Source organism: Malania oleifera, chromosome 2 (genome assembly GCF_029873635.1).
Source record: "Malania oleifera isolate guangnan ecotype guangnan chromosome 2, ASM2987363v1, whole genome shotgun sequence".
Taxonomy (NCBI): Eukaryota; Viridiplantae; Streptophyta; class Magnoliopsida; order Santalales; family Ximeniaceae; genus Malania; species Malania oleifera.
Window position 1 is genome coordinate 99,320,432 of NC_080418.1, and position 24,820 is coordinate 99,345,251.

Consider the following 24,820-nt stretch of genomic DNA (forward strand, 5'->3'; position numbering starts at 1 on the left):
AGCATTTTCTTCAGGAAATATTAGAAAATTTAAGTAATAGGCTCTTGGTGGAAACCCACCAAATTTGTTCCCATCATGTTTAATTCTCTCACTTTTGAAAAACTTTTTTAGAGAAAAAAACAATTAACACATAACTCAACTAGTAGAAATAATTTTTTTGAACCAAGTATTTGTTTAATTGTGATAAAATTATTTCACAGCCTTTATAGACAATGGTAAAATAAGTTAAATAGCATTCATATATCATATAGGACTCTAGTCGAGTCAAACTGATACATGCCAAGCCAACTGCATTGACCCTGGCGTAAAAAGTAAATTTCTTCTTGATCCCGACCTACAAAGTGACTGGTCGAACTCAGTCTGACAAGCCAGTCTAGTCCAGGCTTATGATAGTCTGATAAATTATTAACAAATGCTTAAAATGTGCAGAGATCCCCAATAAGCAGACATCCTAGACCTGCCAATACTAGAGCTGGAGTGGGCCTTGTCCTCCTTTATGCATTACTATCCTTATGATTTATTACTTAGTAAAATCCATTCCAACAAGAAACTCATAAATAAAAAAGATCTAATGGTGAAGTATGAAAATGTGTAGCATCCAACAACAATGGAAACTGGAAAGTATACAGTAGATTAAATAAGACTATTCAAGCCATGAATAAACCAAGTTCAGAAACATCATAACCATGATAACTGAACCCAAAGACCCTATTTCAAGCATCCTAAAATTATACAGATCAAAAATCAAGCAAATTTAGAGAACAAAATATATAGTAGTTAATGGGATCATTTGAAACCACTTATAGAAAAGTACTTTTCAAGAAATTTAAAAAAAAAAAATAAAGTACTTATCTAAAAGTAGTCTGCAACTACTTATTATAAGTACTTTTTCATATAAGTACTTTTCCAAAAAAATACTTATTTTCCTAAAAAAAAAAAGTAGTTTCGAAAAGTACTTTTTGAAATGAGTATTTATTTAAGTGTAAACTAGACACTACTTATTGACACTATACTGGCCCCCGTATGGGAGCACTTAAAAAAATATACTTATAGCACTTATCACTTGATATAAGCGCTTTTTTCAAAAAGGAAAAAAAGGTGCCGTTTAACTTGCACTACAACAAACACTTGTTACAATAAGTTTTTTTCCAGAACCACTTTTTTTTAGAATTATTTAAGTGAATTTTAAGAAGCAATCTAAGATAACTTTTTGGTCACTTATAGGTGGCACTGTTCATAGGCAAGATCAATTTTGTAAATACAAGAAAATTTAGTGGCTATTTTATAATTTAAAAAATATATTAGAAAATAATCATATATTATTTTATTATGTATTAAAATATATTAAATATTAATGAAACATAATTCAATTCTAGAATGAAGAAGAAGAACCATATATTAACTTAAATTAATATTAAAAAATTATAAATACTAATTTAATTAATAATATTATGATAACATAAACTAATATCATAATCATATGTTATAAATATAAATTAAGAACAAGATTATCGTTAATCAAAAAGTAATATTATATTTTTTTTATTAATAAATATTTAAACGTTAATTAAAAATAACAGTTAACATAATTATTTGTTAAATTATTAATTAAAATTAATCATATATTATTTTATTATGCATTATAACCTATTAATTATTAATAAAATATAATTAAATTATGGAATGAATAAAAGAATCATCTATAAATTTAAATTAACATTAAAATAAACTAAAACTTTTAATTTAGTTATTAATACTATTTTTAACAAAGAGTAATGTGATAATCATATGTTATAAATATACACTAATAACAAGATTACAGCCAATTAATAAATAATATTATATTATTTTAGTTAATAGAAAATATTTAAATTTAAATTATAAAATTAATATAATTATCATTTTAAATTTTAAATATATAAATATTTATATTTTTTTATTAAAATATACTTAAAAATATATATTAGTTATTATAATTCAATTCTGGATTGAACAAGAACTATTTATTAATTTAAATTACCATTTAATAAATTAAGTTTTTAAATTTAATTAATGATATCATTTTTATCATAATTTAATATGATAGTAATATTTTATAAATATACATTAATAACAAGATTATTATTAATTAAGAATAATAATCTAATATTATTTTTTAATAGAAAATATTTAAATTTTAAAGAAATTGTTAATTAAAAAATATTAGCCCTATAATAAAAATTAGTATCCAAATACTACTTATTTTAAATATAACTAAACACCACTTATAACTTTCAGCATTTTTCCAGTTCAACACTTATTAAATTCAGCACTTTTTCTAAGAAACACTTCTACATAAGTGGTTCCAAACGATCCCTTAAAATAAGTACTTTTTTTCCAAAAAGGTACTTATTTTTTAAAAACATTCCAAATGAAGGCTTAAACAATTTCTTTTAGCACTCCAAATTAAGTGTGTGCAAGTATGGATAACTGAGAAGGGAAAATACAAGCAAATAAATGAGTTTACTAACCATAACCCTGTATGGATGATTGCTTTTATGAGGTGTCAACTCAGCCCCAACAGAGAAGCACTCGATGCAAAGGTCAAAATCAGGACACATGACGCACTTAATTCGGATCTTCCCTGAGACGTCTTTGTTGCAATAATTACAGTGGTATAAACCCCATTTCCCATCATTAAGTCCTTGACCAATCACGTAGAGAAATGGAGTTACTAAACAAAGTCGTGAAGAAATCGAAAATATAGCTTTCAGCTTGCAAGTTAAAACTTTGTAGGTCAGACTTCAAAGCTTAAATTATGATGCTCCTCATTTGAGCACTACAGCTAATATTTTTTTTTTATACACAGAAATTTCATTAGAGAGGGCAGAATGTACAAAAAGAATAAAAATAAAAAGAAAACAGGGAGAATGAAAACCTCCCTTTACATTGAAAGTAAATAATTACAGATTTCTCATTCTACGCACAAAAATCAAAATCAATACAAAAGAGCCAACCAGTCCCGCTGCATGTCTTCCAAAGAGAAGTAGCAAAAAAACACCAATTACTAACACCCACAAAGATGCAAGGTAAGTCACTCTACTCCAAAGCAAATTAATAGACATAGCCACTCTTTTGAAAATTCTAGCACCTTTCTATTCAAACACACCAAATTATAGCCATAATGAAGCATTGCCATAAAGCTTTCCTATTCTTTCCTTTATCAAAGCCTCTTAAGTGCTACCATCAATATTATGCTGTGGTTTACTGGATCCATGTGCTACAAATACATTCCTTAAGAGCTTTCCTGGAAACTATATTAGCATCCCTTTTCTTCTCCTAACACACCAAAACAAAAGCCCACAAAAAAAGGGGAAAAAAAAAAAAGAATTAAAAATTTTAAAAATTACCTGCTGAAGAACTATAAGGAGCACTAGCCTAACAGACCAGTTCAAAGTTTAAAAACATCAAATAGATGAACAATTTATTTTCAGAAGACTTAACAATGGTTTTCAAGTAAATTTGTTCATGTCAATAAATGCATTTATCTGGACACAACCAAATTTGTTCTCCCTTTTATCCCCACTCCCCACTCTCTAATTATTATTTTTCGAGGCAGGGGGTGAGGAGTGTCGTAGCAGGTATTCCCCCATAGAATTATATATTGCAGGAGACATACCGGTACATGCAGTCTCTAGATTCTCTACACTTGAAGTAGTTCTTTTCCTCTTGGACCTACTGAAAGAACAAAAATAAGAGAGTGAAGGGGGAATTTTAATATCAAATCAAAAACACAAATAAAATTATTTGCATATTTTTTAATTGTCAAACACATAGCAAGTGTCAGGAAACTTGTAGAAAAGGATATAGAATTAACTTTGGAATCAAATGCCACTACTAACTTTACGAAAAGTTATCTCAAAGGACACATGCTCAAGTGGACTTCTAAAGAGTGATACAAACATGTATAAAAAATAGGCTTTATTAGAAAATTTTTATATCCTAAGATAATAAAAGAGAGTAAAAATTACAGATGTATTAAAAAATTAAAAATCAAAAAAGTCTAAGAGTAAAAAATAAATTTGACAAAAAATAAAGACTTAAGACTTAATTATTATAGCCTTCAACAGGAATAGGAAACATCATAAGATTCCATAACAAGGCGAAATGAGACACATTAATATAGTCATAAAACAAATGCAAAAGAGTGAAAAATGCATAGCTTTTGGACTTTTTCTTACAAGTCCTCAAATCTTGAATAATTGCAACAAGCCAGAATATTCATGATATACTCAATAATGTCTAGTTCACACATGTTCATTAAGATAAATCATAATTGAGCCATGCTCACCCTTAGATTTGAAACATCCAACTAAATGACTAAAACTTGAGCTATGGTACACAGCTCACCAAGCTTGCAAGTTGGCTCATTTAACTAGTTTAGAGGCGGACTCATTTATTAGCTCCACAATAGCTTTATTTAGTATGTTTTGTGTTGTGATTAATGATGACTTGTGAGAAAGTACTTTGGTTAAATATGTAAAATGGCACCAATTTAAAATGAGTTATTACTGAAGCTAATCAAAAGTCTCTTGACGAGCCCACAAATGAGTCAAATTATGACCCAAATAAGTTCAAAACCTTGCCAAACACATGTTTGTAATTATGTTTTAAAAAATATTCATAAAACAATACTGTAAACACAAATCAAAATGCTAAAACTAAGACCATAAATGGACTAGGTGGCTCATTTATTTAAATTAACAAAAGATTCCAATTTTAATTTTAAAGTTCAATAGTAAACTATGTAAGTTTGCAATCTTATATTAGCCATGGCTTGTTTTAACTTTTTTAAGCAGAATATGAACAGCACTCAGTTCAGCTCGTTTAGGCTCAAATACACAAACAAAATTTGAGCTCAATTTTGAACTTTCTAGCTCATTTTATTAAACAAGACAAGCCTGAACATATTAAAGCTTAGCTCTACAACCTCTACCTATATGCTTTTCATCAAAGTAAGAAAGATTCCATACCAATTCTGGACAAGCTTGAAACAAAAATTCATATTGTGAGAGGACTACACTGCAAAATTATTTTTAGGCTAGCTTTCAACAATTTGGTCAGTTAATCACATTCTTAAACCAGGAAATAGAGTTTAAACTTGAACTTTCTTCTAGAGGAAAGTGGGTGGATGACACTTCCTCCAAAATTGAATTTAGATCGAAGTTCACCTTTAACTAAATGTTGGATTTTTATATGTATATGTGTGTGGTCTTCATGATCACATGGTGGGTGTCTCTGCGTGTGTGCGCACGCATATGTATGTCTATAATTAATTAAGAATTAATACATATCTTAATTCACGAACTGATAATAGGTACATTGACCAAAGTCAACTACCATACTTACTGATATATACGATATAATGACCAAATTTATGTTCCTTGATGATTAATAAAAAATCTCCCATGATACATTGGAATAATGGAGATATACTAGCAATATCCATGGGATCTCAGTAATCTATATATTAAGGAATGTACCACAGTAAATCATGGTACATTCACCTTTGAAGGTATGTAGAGGCTATCTGTATACATTTATGATACTTTGATGGATGGACTCATTTATAGAACTATATTAAAGGGATCTAGATACCTCTCACCACTCACTCAACCGAGTTTAATAAAATTTCTATCAGTAAGCCAAATATAAGAGTGAGTAAGGGGAGAGAAGAACAAGTAATTTCTGTATTATTCAAATTTGATTAACAGGGATAGAAGAAAAGACGAAATACTTACATCAAAGGTCAGTAGTGTGGGTAGAAATGGCAGAAGACGTCATGAATTATTTTCTATGTCCTTACATGGTCATGGTTCATAAAATATGCTAAAGATTATGAAAATTTTCTAACAGAAATTTCACTAAATTGAATTGTTGCAAACCAGCTTAAAAGTATTTTTACATTGTAGAATCGCTTCTACTTCTGAGCTGTACCAAATGACCCCTCAGAGCGTTTCACCATATGAAGAACTCACTCTGACTAAAAATTCCATAAAGATGTTTTCAAAATATATCGAACTCACGTTACGGATACAGAACAATGAAACAAACAGGATTTCATGCCAATACGCTTCAACTAATCAATCAATTAATTAAAAGGGAAAGCAAATAAACCGTTCAGAGCCGAATTAACATCCAATGGAGGATAAACTGCGAGGACCGACCTTTGACCAGGATCGTCGTCAAGAGGATGAGGGAAAGCGCGCGAGCGACCCATCTATCCTAGTAACCTGATTACAGTGAAAAAGATTTAAAAGTTCCCCGATTGCAACTGCGTCGCGCGAACAAATCTATTAACCAACAAAAGGGATTTTCAAAAAATAAATAATATTTTTAAAAAAAAAAAAAAGGGAAACCCTAGCAGGGTGTACCAAATTCGACGCCAACGCGGCACCGTGGTCCGGAGCTCTTGCGTTCCTCGATTATTTCTGGCTTCTGTGGGCTAAACCTTATCAAAACTTGACCGGGGCTCCAGCCCACGCGCCCAATAGCGGGCATTGTAATTTACATTTGGGTCGGAATACGGGATCGCAGATTTTTACATTGGCTGTGGTTAGCGGGTTCTAGTTAGACTTGGCGCGGATCGGGTCGATTTATCCGTGGCGGATAAGGCGGATTGTCAGGTGAAAAAATGATAATTCATATTCGACTCGTTTAAGTGGCGGATTTGGCGATTTCGGGTCGGATAATTTATGGCGGATGGACGGATAATCCGTCATTCTTAAATTTAATTTTATTAATAATTTATTTTTTATCATAATAATTTAAATTGTGTGCGATAATTTGCAATTAGTTTGTGTATTAACTTTTTTAATAACTATATCAATCATTTAATCATTTATACTAGCTCTTTTTACTTGTGGAGTTGTTTCATTTGTGGGTTCTATGTTTGATGAACCTGACAACTGAACTTTTTCTTCACTCATTTCATCATTTTGATTAATTAAATTCGGTATTGACTGAAACTTTTTTTTCCCTGAATTCTTGTAACACACTGCAAAAAATTAAAAAATAGGATTAAATATTTTCATTTTAATCTTCACATTATCAAAGTTTTTCTTTCAGATTTTCAACTTTAAGAATCTTGAAATATATTTTTAGAGAAAGAAAAAAATTTACAATCATCTAGTTCATCATAAAAATAAAAATAAACCACAGCTTCTCTTAAAATTTGTCAACATAGGGTCCCCAGGAGAAAGTAATAATGATATTTAAGAAGAATCAACCAATTTTGGTATAAAAAATGTTCCTTGCCACAAGATGTTATTTCAATTTTGTCAAACCGTAGCAGTACAAAATAATGGCCATATTTTTAAAAACCTATATTTTTTAGCATTAAAATTGGATTTTTCACAAAATGCTTTTATTTCCGAACCCTAATAGGCTAACAGTATTAACTTAAATAATCATGAAAAATGAGCATTAAAAATCGTTTTTTTTTCCAACAACTATTGCAACTCAGAAATCATTCTCCCAAGATCATCACAACCTCTCCCTCTCCCCACACACATTGACATCAAACACAAAAAAAGATACAAAAGAGAAAAAAAAATCCACAAAATAAAAGAGAAAATTATTGATAAAACACAAACCCTAGCTGATTAACAAAACAAATCACGACATAGAGAGAATGGGAAACAAGTCAAAAGGTCGTACCAGATTAGTTTCGACTTCACGGAGCAAATCGCTTTGATAGCAAATTGGAGAGGCCAAAAAGCATACCTGTAGAAGAATTGAAGAATAAGAAGAAGAAGAAGAAGAAGAATACTTACGAGGGGTATTTTATAGCAAAAGCTCCTACTAGTTCAAAGCCCAAAGGGTTGATGACGAACTCACGAAGGCCAGAACTAAAGGCTGAAGGGTCTCCGTCTCTCATTCTCTCCTCTCATACTGGCTCTCTGAACAGAGATGCTCATCAGTCGTCACGCTTGAATGAAGAATCGAATAGGGTAGCAAGCAGCTAGGGCTCGAATTGAATAGGAGCTGTGAGTGGGAGGGGCTGAGGCACTGAGCAGGGCGTGCCGTGTGTGGGCCATGTGGGCACTTGGACAATGGGCTCACTGGGCTGGCTAGGTTAAAGGGTTTGGTTGTAGCCTGTTAGGCTTTCCTGGGTTAATAATGTAAGCGGGTTGGCGGATATCCGCCGGATAAACCCGACCCGACCCGCTAAGGGGGCGGATATGAAAATGAAAAATTATATTCGACTTATTTAGCAAATGAATGATTATAAGTTGGTTAAAACGGATTAGATGCGATTCAGATTAACAAATTTTTATTCATTTTGTCAGGTCTAGTTCTAGTTTGCTCAAGAATTCAATTTTTATTTTTATTTTTTTGTTGGGACGAAATGCATTGTCCACATTTGATAAAAAGACAAAGATCTCTCGTGAACTTTTTGAAATATCACAGACCTCCACTCAAGTTTTAAAAATGTCACAAACTTATACTAAAATTTGTCAAAAAGATTCAAACATTCACTCAAAAAACCCTTTTTTTTTTTTTTTTTGCAAACTATGAAAAGAGATTTATGTTTTTTTGACAAATTTCAAGAGAAGTATCTAGAATTTTTGAAATCACGTTCCTTAAATTATTGAAACATCATCTTTTTGTCAATCTTTAATCTAGAAATGAAAAGAGTAAAATAATAATAATATTTATTAACATAATTTTGAAAAAAGTAAATTATATCTGATATACCCTAAATATATCAGCTTATAAAAGGAAGTCAAAACCCAGCAATCATTACTCAAGTCAAATGTTGTGGCAGAAGCAATTAACTCTAACCTAATAATGAAGAAAGAGATCCACGCTAGCGCCTTAAACCTCCGGAGCGATCCATGTCCCCACGTCATAATGATGAATCACCTTAAGGGTCAAACCTCGCCACTATAAGGAAAGGTAATGCAAACAAGCATAGAGAACTCACTCTTAACTCAATCTTACTATAGCATTCAACATCTTCGAAGCGTTCCCTTACTTAAGCATTAGAATGATCCTCCGGAGTACACCCTAGGTCCTCCAAGCTTGTTTTGTTTTCATCCTTTCCAGGTCATCGGAAGTCAGAGAGCAACGTCGCAAATCATCACCATTTTTATCCCACAACAGTTGGCGTCGTCTGTGGGAACCAGTTCTAAGAGGTGCTCATATTGCTTCCGACCTCCGATTCTCGAATAATGACAACAACCCACGGCTCAAGCTCCGGCCCTGCCACCGGTAAAGAATCACCGCAGTTCGCTTGCTCCATGCCCAGAGATCGTTCAGGGGTCACTAGGGAGGAATTTCTCACCTTCTAAAGGAGAATGAAAACCTCCCAGAAGAAGATGGAGGATATGTTCAACCTACTCTTGCAGCAAAAGGGTCAGGAAGAACATGTCCCCCGCCAACAACAGGTTAGCCCTGACTCACTTAAGAAAGTAGAGAAGCCGAAGGAAAGTGAGGGAAAAACTAACCTCACTAAGAAGGTGGAAGACACGAACAACGTAGGAGTAATCGAGCAAAAATCAAATGAGTTAGAGGAGAGGATAAAAAAGATAGATCAAATAGAGAATATGATGAAAGAGGGTCGAACCAACCCCTTTTATAGGGAAACCTCTTCAAAATCCTCAGAATCGCCGTTCACCAAAGAAGTGATGGAAGTTATGCTGTCTAGTAAGTTCAAAATGCCGACTTTTGAAAGGTACGAAGGTTTGACTGACCCGGTCGATCATCTGGACACCTTTAAGATATTGATGCAATTACAGGGTGCACCTGATGCCATCATGTGTCAAGAATTTGTAGCTACCCTTAAAGGTAGTGCCAAGGATTGGTACCGAACCCTATGGCGTGGCTCAATCGACTCCTTTTCTGAGATGGAACAGAAGTTTACCAGTCATTTCATTAGAAGCCAAAGAATCGTCAAAACTTCAACTCATCTGATGAACTTGGTCCAAGGAGAATGGGAGGCGTTGAAAAAATTCATACACTGCTTCATCACTAAGACCCTGGAGATCCGTAATATAGACATTGAAGTGGCATTGGCAGCCCTGACCACGACCCTTCAGCTGGGGAGTTTCCTGTACTCCTTGGGGAAGAAACCACCAACTAATATGGGAGAACTGATGGCCAGAGCACAGAAAAGAAGTCAACCTGGAGGAGATAATGGATACAATAGGAAATTGGATCGAGTTGAAAAGAAAGGGTAACAAAGAGCTCGACGAATCTCCTAGAGCTGGGAAGAGATAGGAGAATAGCAAGCTACACACCAGCTATAGGATGATGGGGCACACCAGTAAGTTTCAAACTTATACTCCCTTAAAAGCACCGCGAACTGACGTGTTGATGCACATAAGAAAGAAGAAGTATGTTTCGTGGCCTAAACCTATACGAATACCCTCATATAAACGGAATGTAAGAACCCAAATCATGATAACTGGGTTTAAGTAAATAAGAGATGGGCAAATTGGGAATTTGGCAGATTTCGTTGACGAAGTCAGATTTCGTCGACGAAGCCTTTGTTCTTCCCGTCGACGAAATTTAGAGACTTGTCGACGAGGAGAAGCCGAGGAATTTCAGATATTGAAATTATCATGACTCGTTGATGAGGCCATCAATTCGTCTATAAAGTCAGTGAAGAATTCGTCGATGAGAACACCATTTCGTCGATGAAATTGCCCGGGTCAAAGGGTTATAAATAGAAATTTCCTTTACTTCTTCATTAAGAAAACTCAATTCTATCTCTCTCTCTCTCAACCTCTCCCTACTCTCTCTCTCACTATATTTCTTCACCGATCTTTGATGGAATCAGGAATCTGAAGTTAGCACGAGGATTGTGGAAGGATTCTCTACAATTTCTACGAATTAGAATTTTGTTTCGGAGATTTTTGGGTTTCGGCGTAAAATCGAGGTAAGGCTTGGTTTTCGATTCTGATCTGGTAGCTTTGTAGGTAACTGTCTTGTGAGCATATTCTGTACTATGATTTGTAGGTTTTGGAACTCGGTTCGCTATTTAGGGACCTTGAAATTTAGGATTTGCTATTCGGGGAAAAGGTAAGGGGAACTGTGTTTATATTAGTTATTTTTGAAATCGTACTCGATGGAACTGTGGTTCACGGTCCTATATGTGTTTTGGCTACTCATTTGGGGGATCTAATGGGGAAAACTATGGGTTTTTCATTATTACAGTTTTTGGAAAAGGGGGCGACGGGCTGCATCCCTAGTTTTGTTGAAAACCGTGGGTATATGTTTATTTATATTGTTATATAGGGATGGTCGTGCCTTAACTTGTTTAAACTGTATTTGTTTGGAAAACCATGATTTAGATTACCAAATGGGTGTGGTTTTTTAGTTATATGAGCATGCATATGTTGTATCTTGGTGAAATAGGAACGGGGTTCCGAATTGTTCCAGGTTTGAGAATCTGGCTTTTGCCGAAGAGTGCGCAATACCACTAGATTGGCCAGCTTTCGAGCCAAAGGGTGTGTGAACACCAGATCTGCACCGGTTCAACGCTGATGCTATGCTAGGTTATCGAGGGTACCGGCGTTTGCCGAAGGGTGTGAAATATCACCAGACTGTCGGTGTTGGGCGAAGGGTGTGAAATACCACCAGATCACCGATTTTTACCGAAGGGTGTGAAATACCACCAGACAAATCGGCTTCGAGCCGAAAGGTGTGATGACACCAGATTGTATTTCTTGATTTGTGAAAATACTGGAACTGTTTTGATTGTTTTGACTATTGATTCATGTATGTTAGTGTATCATGATAACACTCAAATGCCACACACCGATATAACCTGTGTTCTTCCTTACTAAGAGGTGTCTCACCCCTACTGTACGTACATTTTTACAAATCCTTCGAGTAACCAGAACTAGTGTCCTGGTGTAGGGAGCGTAGTGGCTGGTGTACTACGATTAGTGCTGGGTAAGTGCTAGGACTATATTTTTTGGTGGGTTGCCATCTTGAGATGTAATTGGGCACCTGTTTGTACGTTTTGATAGAGCTGTGTTCTGCTCTTGTATAGACTCTGGTATGGTACTGTATATGTTTATATAGAATGACCTTTTTTCTGCTGCGTATATGATTGTATTTTGATGTGTTTAGGGTGTTTGGGAACCCCACGGGGTTGGACCCTCATCCATTGTACTGTATCTTAGGATGTGTTATCAGATACAGGGACATGTTAGATTACAATTTCACCCTTGGGTCCCATTTCAGGGTTCAGGGCATTACACGGAATATGTCAAAGTTCTGTCAGTTGCATAGAGATCACGGGCACGATACCGAGGAGTGTGTTCAACTAAAAGATGAAATTGAGGCCTTAATAAAAAAAGGTCATCTGTCGAGGTTCGTAAAGAAACGAGATCGTCGAGGGGAGGAATACAACAACCTCATGATGACGCCCTAGTAATATCCCTTCTGGTGGCCAACTACAAAGTAAGGCACGTACTGATAGACAACGGGAGCTCGACTAACATAATATTCTAGTCGTTGCTCGAAGGAATGAAGATCGGTAAGGAATGCCTTAAATCAATATCCACCCCATTGGTCAGATTTGGAGGAGACATAGTACATCCCGTGGGCACGATTACACTCCCTGTGACAATGGGGACAACCCCACATTAAATCACCTCGTTAACGGATTTCTTAGTGGTTGATCGGCCATCAGTATACAACATCATACTAGGCCACCCATCGCTTAATGCGGACCAAGCCATAACATCCACTTATCAACTCAAGATGAAATTCCCTACCCCACACGGGATAGGGATGATCAAGGGAGATCAAGCAGCAACTTGAAATTGCAATGTGATGGTGTTAAAAGGTAAGAGTGAAGCAATGGAAACCTTGACCATTGAAGACCTAGAGGTAAGGGGAGAATACCCCCAAATTAGCACGCTGGATGATGACCTTACACTCATACCCATAAATGGTAATCAGGAGAAGTGTGTACAGATTGGGAGTCGCTTGTCTGACCCTTTGAAAATAGAACTAAGTAAACTACTAAACGAGTTCACGGATGTGTTTACCTGGTCGGCCGAAGATATGCCGAGGATTGACCCTGCAATCATGGAACACAGGTTGCGGGTGGACCTCAACCATAAGCCCGTAAGGAGGAAGAAGAGGAGCTTCGCATTGGAGAGGATCAAGGTGAAAGATAAAGAAGTGAAGAAATTGGTGCAGGCCAAATTCGTCAAGGAGGTCAACTATCTAGAATATCTAAGCAATGTAGTTCTGATAAAGAAACTAAATGAAAAGTGGTGGACGTGTATTGATTTCATGGACTTGAACAAGATGTGTCTAAAAGATAGCTTCTCCCTTCCCCGAATCGATCAACTAGTAGACTTGACGTCTGAACATAAGCTCCTGAGTTTTATGGATGCGTATTCGGGATATAACCAAATCCCAATGCACCGAGGGGATAGGGAGAAAACATTATTCATCATACAAAGTGAACTTTATTGCTATCGAGTGATGCCCTTCGTGCTGAAGAATGTAGGGGCAACATATCAAAGGCTGGTGAACAAGATATTCAAATACCAGTTCGGAGAGATGATGGAGGCGTACGTAGATGGCATGTTGGTGAAAAGACTGAAAGTAGGGGAGCATTGCAAGGATCTGAAGGAAACATTCGAATTGCTGCGCCGGTATCAAATGAAATTAAACCCTTCCAAATGCGTGTTTGGCATCTCTGAAGGGAAGTTCCTAGGCTTTATGGTGACGTATAAGAGGATAGAAGCTAACCCTGACAAAATAAGGGCGTTGTTGGAGAAGAAAGCCTCTCGAACAAAGAAGGAGATCTAGGTCTTGACTGGAAGGATTGCCTTCCTCAACAGGTTTGTCTCCTATTTGGGAGATAAAGGTCTACCTTTCTTCAAGGTGCTACAAAAGAAAGGAGGATTTGAATGGGGGGAGGAGCAAAGTAAGGCTTTTGATCAGCTCAAGCAGTACCTTGGGTCCCCTCCCCCTACTACTAAAAAAGGCGAAAGTAGGAGAAGACCTCTACTTATACGTGGCATCAACTCCACATGCGGTCAGCTCAGTTTTGGTTAGAGAAGCCCACAAGAATCCCCAAAAAAGTTAGCATCTCAAGAAGGCGGGAACGCATCAATTCGTGTGTCTGTGTGTCGAGGAAAAAAGATCAAATCCCTGTGCAGATGCTGACGTGGTGCCAATTCCAATGAATCTCGATTCTCCAAAGGTATGACACAATTAACAAAAGACTCTTAAATTTTGCAAGGGTGGCGAACGTAATGAATAGACACCAACGTCACATCAGAGCGGCCCAACTGGCGAGTATAGCTTGTAAGGCCAAAATATTGCCCAATAAACAAGCACGACTCATTAGGCAAAGAAGAATAGGCCCAACTGACAATCACCCCTCGTGAGGCCACGCAATTGCCCAACAAATGAGCATAGCTCATTAGGCAAAGAAGAATAGGCTCAACTAACAAGCATTGCTCATTAGGCCAGAAAACTGCCCAACAAATGAGCACAGCTCATTAGGCAAAGAAGGCCCAACTGAAGAGCACAGCTCGTGAGGCCACACAACTGCCCAACAAATGAGCATAGCTCATTAGTCAAAGAAGGCCTAATAGACGAGCATAGCTCGTGAGGCTACGCAACCGCCCAATAAATGAGCACCGCTTATTAGGAAAATAAGACCCAACCGATGAGCAGCTCGGCTAAAACAGCTTGACAAGAAATGCCACGATGAGCAGCTCGAAAGAAAAAGCTTGGCAAGAAATGCTACGACGAGTAGCTCGGCAAGAAGTGACATGATGAGCTGCTCATAGGAATAGCACGGCAAGAAATGCTACGACAAGAAGCTCGGCAGGAATAGCTTGACAAGAAATGCCACAAAGAATAACTCGACAGAAACAGTTCGGCAAGAAATGTTGCGACGAGCAGCTCGGCAGAAACAGCTCGCCAAAAAATGCCACGATGAGCAGCGCAGTAGGAACAACTCGGTAAGAAATACCGCGAAGAGCAGCTTGGCAAGAAATGCCACAATGAGCAGTTCGACAGGAATAGCTCGGTAAGAAATGCCACGAAGAGTAGCTCGAAAGAAACAAATCAACAAGAAATGCCACGATGAGCATCTCGGCAGAAACAACTCGCAAAGAAATGCCACGAAGAGCAGCTCGGCAAAAACAACTCAGCAAGAAATGCCATGAAGAGCAGCCCAACAAAAACAGCTCGACAAGAAATGCCACAAAGAGCACCTTGACAGAAACAACTTGGCAAGAAATGCCACGAAGAGCAGCTTGACCAAAACAGCTCGGTAAGAAATTCCACGAAGAGCAACTTGGTAGAAACAGTTCGGCAAGAAATGCCATGAAGAGCAGCTCGACAAAAACAGCTCAGCAAAATAATACCCCGAAGAACAGCTCTACAAGAGCAGCACAGCAAAGACAGCTCGACAGCTCAGCAAAATGTTAACATCGGCTCGTGTTGACCTAGTTGGTCATATCCCAATTTTGAAAATGACTAATACACTTTGTACTGATGTTTGTCATAAGCTTGCATGCAGGTTCACTTTACGTGTGAAATTGAACAAATTGCTATATCATGATGGCATATGGTGATTACACAGAAGATTGAAGAATATTGTATTGTATTTGTAATTGTTTAATTATATTCTTCATTTAGGATTATAATTTAATTATGGATTGTACTACAATATGGTCTGTAATAATCTGTATCATGCATGGTAGGATGATATGCTCAAAATGACCATAGTTGGACCTTAGGTTCCCACACTTAAGTGCACAAAAGCCCTAACATAGTTCTCATATTATCAGGGAAAAATTAGAGCAAAGAAAAGGACCTTAGGTAAAAATCAAAAAGCATTCGGACGACCGAACCTGGCAATTCAAATTACCTTGGTCGACCGAACCATGGATGGATCAAAATGTTGACCTGAGTTTGGCAAACCAAACCAAAATGAATGTATCTTCCACGGGCGACTGAACATGTGTCAGAAACTTTCTCACCAACTTAACAGCCTGAACCTCACGTTCATTTTACCCTCAGGCGACCGGACCACAATTCTGACTTTTCCCACCAACTCAACAACCCGAACTTATACGTTCAAAAAGGCCTCAGGTGACCGAACATTCAAGTGGCCTATCGAACTTTAGACCGGGCGACCGAATTGCAAACTTCTAGAGAATCGCCTCGGTTCAACAAACTGAGCCCATATTCAGGCACCCGAATTTCAAAAATAACTTTTTTGAGTGTATCTATTCGGGCGACCGAACTGTGGATCGAGCACCTGAAACTCTCAAGTTGTTTTATTTTTAGCTTAGTAATTTGGGGTTAAACAGGGCTAAAATCCTTAAAACTTTTTTAATAATTCCCTATGAGTTCCTAACGGTCATAATTTGGGCCAAGTTTATATATAGGGCTTCATTTGCAAAGATTAAGAGAGATTAGCAAATTCAATTAGCCAAAAATCCTCTCAAATCTCAAGTGTTTATTTTTCTTATACTAAGCCCATACACTCTTTATTTTGCTATTCCCTTGATAGATCAAGTTCCCAAAAGTGTTATTGAGTGATTTATATTACTAAAACTCTCCTTGTTTTCATTGATTGTTATTTTCATTGAGAGTTCTTAGCTAGGGCTTTCCCCCCGATTTAAATAATAAATCTTTGAGTGGGAATACACTTATAGCTAGTGAGTCTTTGCATATTGATTGCAAGACTCATCAAGCTTGTGATTTTGAGTTGCAAAATATTTTCTACACAAGCTTATACATTTTCAAATAATTCTTGAACCATTATTTTGAGAAAATCGTGTTTGAGATATTTTGAATATACTTGTTGAAACACTTTGAAACTTGTGGTGATTGATTTACATTGTTTATTTGTTTCAAAGTTTGCTTTCAAATACACTCTAGATCTTATCTGTTGATTTACATTAGATTGAGTTTTTAACACAATATTAAGCACTGAGCATATTTACTATCATCCGTGCTTGCATATTATATGGACTGTATTGTAGTACATATTCACTTGTTAAGAAGCATATTTCCGTGTACGCAAATTTTCATATATTTTGTATTCTAGGTGTGGGCCTGAAGAGGGAGACTAGCCCTATTGAATAGTGTCAAATTGACTTAGACCTGGTTAGGAAAGTTAAGTGTACCATCCTGGTATGGTGCAGTTGTAAGTTGAGGTCAGCCCCATAAATTAAACTAGTTGTAACCGGTGTTGCTCCACCCATTAAGTGAGCCGTAGTGGAATCCTTGTGCTGATAAGCCAAGGCAAGGATATAGGCAGTATTTGCCGAACCCCGATAACATATCGTGTGTGCATCGTATTTTTTTGCAATTTATTTACTACACATGTATGTTATTCTTCAATTGTCGATGAATGATGCGCATGATTTAAATTTTTGCATATTATATTTATCTGCGTATTTGAAATTGCTTAGACTGCCACTAGGTTGCATAATACTGATTGTTGGATTAGATAAACCTAGGAGAAAAGTTTAAATCTCCAATTCACCCCCCTCTTGGGATTGCACCAAGGCTAACAAGTGGTATCAGAGCCTCGTTACTTAGACTTAACAGTTAATTAGTAAAAAGATCATGATGACTCGTATTGGTGCATCCCCTTCATGTGAGGGAAGGTTAGTCACGAACCCTCCAGTATTCAGCAGTGAAAATTTTACTATATGGAAATTTAGGATGACCGTATTTGTTAAAGCTTTAAATTAGAGGTTCTGGGAGGTTATTGCACAAGGAGATAGTATTCTAGTAAAAATCATTGATTGTGTTGATGTTCCTAAATCTAAATTTGAGTTGAATGACTTGAACACCTTACTACATGCTTTAGATTCTAATACACTTTGTGAGGTTATGGCATGCAACAGTGCTAAGGAAATATGGGAGGAACTTGAAAGGAGATATGGAACAGTTATGCAGGAAAAGGCGATCACTCCTTATGATTCAAGCTCTATGGATCTTGAAGGAGGTAAACTGTTTTTCATAACTCTAACCGACAATGAGGTAAACCCGTCTCCTCCTATGTTATTAGATAAATCTGGTAATGATTCATGTGATGAATTGAATGATGCATCTGATACTGAATCATATGATAGTTCTTGTAATAACCTGGAAATTAAATAATTAGAAAATATAATGAATAAAATGGATTAAAGGAAAATAAGGGAAGAAAGGAAGAATTTTTAAGAAAGTAACAGGCCTCGTCGATAAATGTTTTGTATTCGTCGATGAGTGTCCTACTAAGCTCATCAACAAACTCGGTTTCTCATCGACAAAGGAATCCCGAGAGAGTATATTTAGAACTCTGAATTTCATCGACGAAGGTATCTTCTCGTCGATAGAGTCTCTATAGCGTCTCGTCGACGAATCGATGTGTCTTGTCAACGAAGCCCTACATGTAAATAGAGAGTTCTTCATTTCTAGCGTGTGTTTTCGCAAACTCTCTCTCTCTCTCTAAAACGAATCTCCATCCTTCTCTCTTCGATTTCGGGCCGAATTTGACCCGGTTGGACGATCCGGAACCGCCACGAGGTTTGTGGGATCATTCTCTTCAAGGCTGTAGGAGCTGATCGTTGAGTTGTGAGGTTTGGGAAACATCCCAAAAATAGGGTAAGTTAGTTATTTTGGGATTGTCTTAAAGAATATTGTTATTTGGAGCCTAATAAATAGTAAATAAGTATTTTCTTTAAGATTTAAGTTCATTGGAATTTATTTTAATTATGTTAGGATTTTTGAAGTCATGGTCCAAATGAACGTTGCGGGTATCGGTTCGGGGATCTTGCCAGTGTAGTTTGAAAGTCAAGTAAGGGGGAAATTCATATATTAAATTAGATTTTTCATGAATTAAAATGGATAATGTGTTATTTATGTATATATGTTTATATGTGGGTTTAAAATGTCAGCCATGAAATTTATGTTTTTTGACTTTAGGAATGTTTATATAGTTATGTATATGTGAAAGTAAATGAATGAAAGTGAAAAGGAATTTTCTAAGGAAGTAAGTAAGTAAGGAAAATGTATTTTCAGTATATAAATGTTAAGTGTTGGTTGGCCTATTTTTTTAAAGGAATGTATATGAATTTTACTCTTAAATTGTGTGGCATGAGATTCTGTGTGAATATATGTTAACTATATGAGATGCAGGTTAAGTAAGTAAAGATATGAATAAAAATGATATGGACAATGTTGCTTGTGTATGTTAAATGCAACCATGTAAATGTAAGACACCTCAAAGACTAACCTTGTTAGCAGTTTCTAGCGCAATTTTATGTGGAAACTAACAAATGATGGCTAAAGACCAACTGTAATACGAAGAAATGAAATGAAAATGTTATGCAATGAAATAACAATGGAATGACAATGCAATGAAATAAAATGTGAAACGTGAACAATACAAATGGGAAAGAGTCACTTAAAGTGAAACGAAATGCAAAGTTAAGCTATGAACATGAATGAATGTTTATGAATGAATAATGATAGAAAGAATGATGTATTATGATATTAGAAGTATGTATGTACGTAGAACATGTTATAATTGGGCGAGGAAAACTCTTCGCCTGAGGGCTTGCTGAGTAAGGCGAGTGCACTAGTAGCTTCAGATGTGGCTGTAGTTGCATAACGTATTAGGGCAGAGGGAACCTACTTGTATGGGCAGGTAGATTTCCCTATCCTTAGGGCCTTTGCTGGTAAACCATTGTTGAATGTGTGAGTATGAGATTAATCTAGCACTTGAGGGCTTACTGAGTAAGGTGAGTGCCCTGGTATGCTTTAGTTGTGACCTTAGGGTTACCTAAGTATCAAAGCAGAGGGGTGCTACTTGTATGGGCAGGTAATCACCCCTATCCTTGGGTAATCTCGTGAGTTAAATATTTGCATGTGATTGTGTAGGTTCAGAAAATGATTTCAATGTTACGTGATGATTTGCAAATGAAATTAAAATGATGTTTATTTACCTCATGTTGATCACACGCTATTTTAATATGTATGTTTCTTCCCTTACTGAGAGGTGTCTCACCCGAATATGAATGTTTCTTTTTCAGGACATCCTCGAGGTCGGGCTTAGGAGCTCGAGGGTATTTTTAATATTTTTGGAGGACTATATAAAGAAACAGGGTATATGTTGATAATATTTTGGGGATGTATATGTTATGTTATAAGTCTTTATGTTTTAAGTCTGTGGAGAAAAGAATGTTTGTGGACATACTGGAATGTTATGGAATTATGTATTTATGGAAATGCAGGCGATGGTTGGATTTTATGGATTTCTAGTTAGGATATAGTAAACTCTGGTATTATGGAATGTTGGTATTATAAAACTATGTTTATGGAGATTATGTTTATGTTTTCAGCTGCGTATGTTATGGATTATGATTTATCAGGATATTATCAGGTAAAACGCACCGGAACCGGGTTTATGGGTTCGGGGTGTTACAATTCTGATAGTGAGAGCATGCCTACTTATGAAGAATTGCAAATTGAATGTGTTAGAATTCATAAGTTGCTTGTTAAAGCTAATAAGAGATATACTGCTTTGAAGAACAAGTATAAGGCATGTAAGAAAGAATGTGAATCAAAAGTTCTTGTTGAAAGGGAAAATAATTTAAAAATCAAGTAATTAGTAAACAAGAATGAAAAATTAGAAAAAGAATTGAATGCAGCAAGATCTCAATCTTCAAGTAATAATAATAAAGATCTCATTGCAGAACTTGAATGTAAAGCAAACAATATGACTAAAGAGTTTATTAAATTATAAGATGTTTGCAAAGGTCTTAAGAACTTACAAATGCAAGAGCTAGAAAAGAAAGTAGAAGACCAATCTAAGATCATCTACACGTTCACTAGAGGTAAGGACAACTTTAATAAGTTGTTAGGTTCACAAAAGATGACCTTAGATATAGAAGGTATAGGTTTTAATGGAATTGAAAATAGGAAAAGGAAGAACCTATACATGTGGTACTTTGTAAAAGAATCGAAACATTATGCTAGTATCTCCTCCAGTCCATACACTCACACCACATGTGTCTTGTATAAAAAAAAAGGGCACATAAAATTTGATTGCCCGTTTAAAAGAAAAGGTGTGAAACCCAAACGAGTATGGAAAGTCAAAGAATCACCGATTCCTAACCCATCAAGAATCAAAGATAGAAAAATGATATGGGTTGTTAAGAAAGCAAACCCCTTGAAATTTAAGGAAGAATTTACTCAAATAGGAATTACATGATTACATAATTCTTCCTTAGCATTTAGGATTAGCTATAGGGGGTAGTGTTGACTAAAGGCTTAGGAAGTGGTTCGGGCTGAAAATGTAAAAACTTAGTATATGTCCACTATTCAAAATTTTACATACTAAGGATCTTGAAAAATTAAGCCAATACAGAAATTCAAGCAAAATAACAAATTTGAACTTAATGCATATATTCATTGGTTGAAATATGAAATTATTGGCCGCTTGAATAAAAATTCACTTCCAAATGGACATGACATGTTTGTCTGGTATTTAAATTTCAAATTACTTAACTCACACTTAAATATGAATATCTAAAGCTAAGCATACCTTTTTTCCATTGCACTAGCTTGTCGTTTAGGGGATCCACCTTTCACTATATATCATTTTATCCTAAACTCACTTGATTGTCCTAAAAGCCTGGACATGATCACTAGCATGAAATGATTTTGAAAAATATCCCGCTTTACCAAAATACTCCTTTGAACAAAATAGAAATTTAATTTTTTTAAAAGTATTCATCCTATACTTCTTTCACAAGCTCTCAAACCTCAAGTCAAATCCTTTAGAGTTTCATATCTTAAATGAAGTTGAATGGCTAAACTAATTGCATTAGGTTTCAAATCTAGATGATGAAATGTAATTTGAAAAAACCTATGCATGACCAGTTAATTTAAAAGTCATTCTAACTTGTATCTCTCACATTTTGAAGATCATAAGAAATGAGGCAGTTATAGGCTTTGTACATTGAAAGAATATTGATTGTGACTTTTTGGCCTGTTGAAGCCTATGCATTCAAAACCAAGCTTAACTCATTGAAAATCTTATAACTCTTGGCTAAAGAACTAGAAAATGAAAAATACATTAAATGAGTTGAGTGCATAACTCAAGGGGAGCATTTAGCTTTCATGTCTATATAAATTTGAATGCTCTTATATTCTTATATCGTTTATGCCTTTATGCTTATATGTGTATTGCATTGCAGCACACTATCCATGATTCAATAAATGGCTAAAATTTCTTTGATGGATAGTTTAATCTTTTCTTAGCATGAACTACTATTGAGCTATATTGAATATCTTGATTTGATTATACTACTGGATTGCATGCTTGTTATTGAAAGCCTCCTAAATGGCGGATACAGCTGATGTGTATTGCATGCTAGTAGTGGTTTTAGGTTCTCGTGTGCCTTGAACTGAATTATAAACTGCTTGTTTGAACCTATTAGGTATAGATTTTATGGGAAAACGTTCAATTTATAGACGACATGCTACCGAATTTTCGTTAGAGTTTTCCCAAAATAAAACCGTGTACAGAGATGATTATGATATAATAAATGATAAAACATTTTTGAAAGGATGAGTGAAAACTAATTGAATACTAAATTTCATCCTAACATAATCATCGAGAATATTTAAGGGAGCAGAACTCCATCCCCAGATAAAGAGCTTAAAGGATTCATATGCATCAATTCACATTCTTGAATATTGAGGCTCTTTAGAAAACCTTGAACATCATATCTAGTGTTTAAAAGTTTATAAGTAGATATGGATTGTTCTAGGTTATAAGCAATTTTTCATGCCTTAATGTATATTTTCTTATGCATGTTTAATCCATAGGGATGATTATATTGGTCGAATGGTAAAATGAATAAATCTTAATCCATTATATTCATTTTAAAAGACTTAAAAGTGATTCCTTATACTACTTGGCATACCTAATGAAATTGATATTTGTTTAGTATAAGAAGTTCGCTGTATCTAAGCATGAATTCAAATTGATAGGGGGAGCATCTAAAATTAAAATGTCTATCATATTATGCTCACAAACTTTTAGCTTAGATCTGTTATTTAATCAAGTGTGACATGTGATTGAATGAAATATTTTATTGAAAATCATAATCTGAAATATATTGCTTTGCCATATATTCTTTGTGTTTCCATATGATCTTGCATATGACTGATAAATTTTTTTTTGGATCATTATGGTTGTGGTTTTCTGGTTATATTTTAGTAGGTGGTTTATTAACAAACTAGAAAATTTGTACTTACTTTCTTTAAATTAAAATTTCCTTTTTAGCAAGTACCTCCCGATACCATTTTTCAAACATTATAAGGGGGATGTTGACCCTATGGGTTACACCCGGTTTTGATAATGACAAATACTAGTAATTGATAGCTATCAAGTTTGTGTGTAGGTCTATATTAGAAGATCAATCAATGGCCCACGAGGACTCAAAGTCTACAGACCCTTAAGCTTTTCCTTTGTTGTAATTTAAATTATTGCTCTATTCGGGTCTGTAATAGTAAATAGGAAATGGTCTGTAATAATTAATGCATTACATGCATGATATGGATAAAAACTCAGTGATGACCATAGACTGACCATAGGGGGCCACAGAACCTTAGGTCGACCGACGCTAGATTTTTTAGGATATATGCTCAAAAGACCTAGACTGACCTTAGGAGTCTCTATACTTCATAGAAATATGTCTTATTAAAATTAAGTTAATCATTATATGAATAGGGACAACATTATAAATAGAAAAGGACCGAAAATGCCCAAATTGGCATGTTTGGTCGACCGAACTCAGTTACACTAAGTCCTTGGTCGACCAAACTCCCACCGGGTCAACTGGTTAACCTCTCGGTCGACCGATCAGATATATATAAGTAGATCTGGTTGACCAAACCCCGGAGGGTCAACGGTTTGACTCCTCGGTTGATCGACCAAAAATGTGAACCAACTACCTAGTCGACCGAACCCCCACATGGGAAATGTCAACCGCCCGGTCGACTGAACCTCGTAGTTCAAAAAGACCCGGTTGACTGAACCGCGTGGATTTGGAAAATCACCTTTGAAACCTTAAGTATGGTCGACCATCTTTCTAGTTCAAAATACTCCCGGTCGACCAAACGTAGACACTTGGTCAACCAAACCTTAAGTACGGTCGACCGGTGCTCTCGGGTTGGTGAAAATTACCGAGGTTAAAAAGCTATTATTTTTCATTAACCTCATTTAAACATTTCTAAAATTGACAAATAAGTCCCAAACGGTCATAAATTCAGGGGTGTTTATATATACCCCCTCATTTGCAAAAAATTAGTGTGAGATTAGCAAACATAATTAGCAAATATCCTCTGAATTTCAAAAAGTCTATTTTTCATATTCAAGCTTCATACTCCAATTCTTACTCATCCATATTGCAAAAACCACTTAGTAAGAGTGCTCTTGTGTTCATATCACCAAGCTTAAACTCTCACTTGCACGTTTTGATTGAAATTAATTTTTCTTTGAGAGTAAGCTTCTAGTTTTTTTAGGGGGCTTCGTAAATAAGTCTTCCATAGGAAAACTTCTTAGAGCTTAAGAGTTTTGCATATTTTTTGCAATACTCAAGAGTTCATATTGCGTTTTGTTTGTGAAATAGTATTTTACAAATCGATTTCAAATATCTTGTGTGATTTATTTTGAGAAAATATATTTGTTGAAGGTATTTGAAAGTGTGCTTGAAGATAAACACTATTTTACAAATCAACTTCAAATATATCTTGTGATTTATTGTGA

General features: G+C 35.5%; 1 protein-coding gene across 9 annotated transcripts in view; it reads right to left on the reverse strand.

Moving 5' to 3' along the window:
* The window catches only part of LOC131149261 (transcriptional adapter ADA2-like), a 43,337-nt gene extending 36,792 nt beyond the window's left edge, over window positions 1-6,545 (reverse strand). For 3 of the 9 annotated variants that reach the window (XM_058099563.1, XM_058099561.1, XM_058099557.1), the window contains exons 1-4: window positions 6,414-6,538; window positions 6,207-6,272; window positions 3,659-3,714; window positions 2,511-2,683 (exon numbers count right to left, since the gene is read on the reverse strand). In XM_058099563.1, coding sequence (XP_057955546.1) covers window positions 2,511-2,683; window positions 3,659-3,714; window positions 6,207-6,259 — 282 coding nt within the window. In that variant the 5' untranslated portion in view covers window positions 6,260-6,272; window positions 6,414-6,538. Of the gene's footprint in view, window positions 1-2,510; window positions 2,684-3,658; window positions 3,718-6,206; window positions 6,333-6,413 lie in introns of all 9 variants that reach the window. The other 6 variants (XM_058099562.1, XM_058099559.1, XM_058099555.1 and 3 more) reach the window with 3 other exon arrangements.
* Between the last annotated feature and the right edge of the window lie 18,275 nt (window positions 6,546-24,820).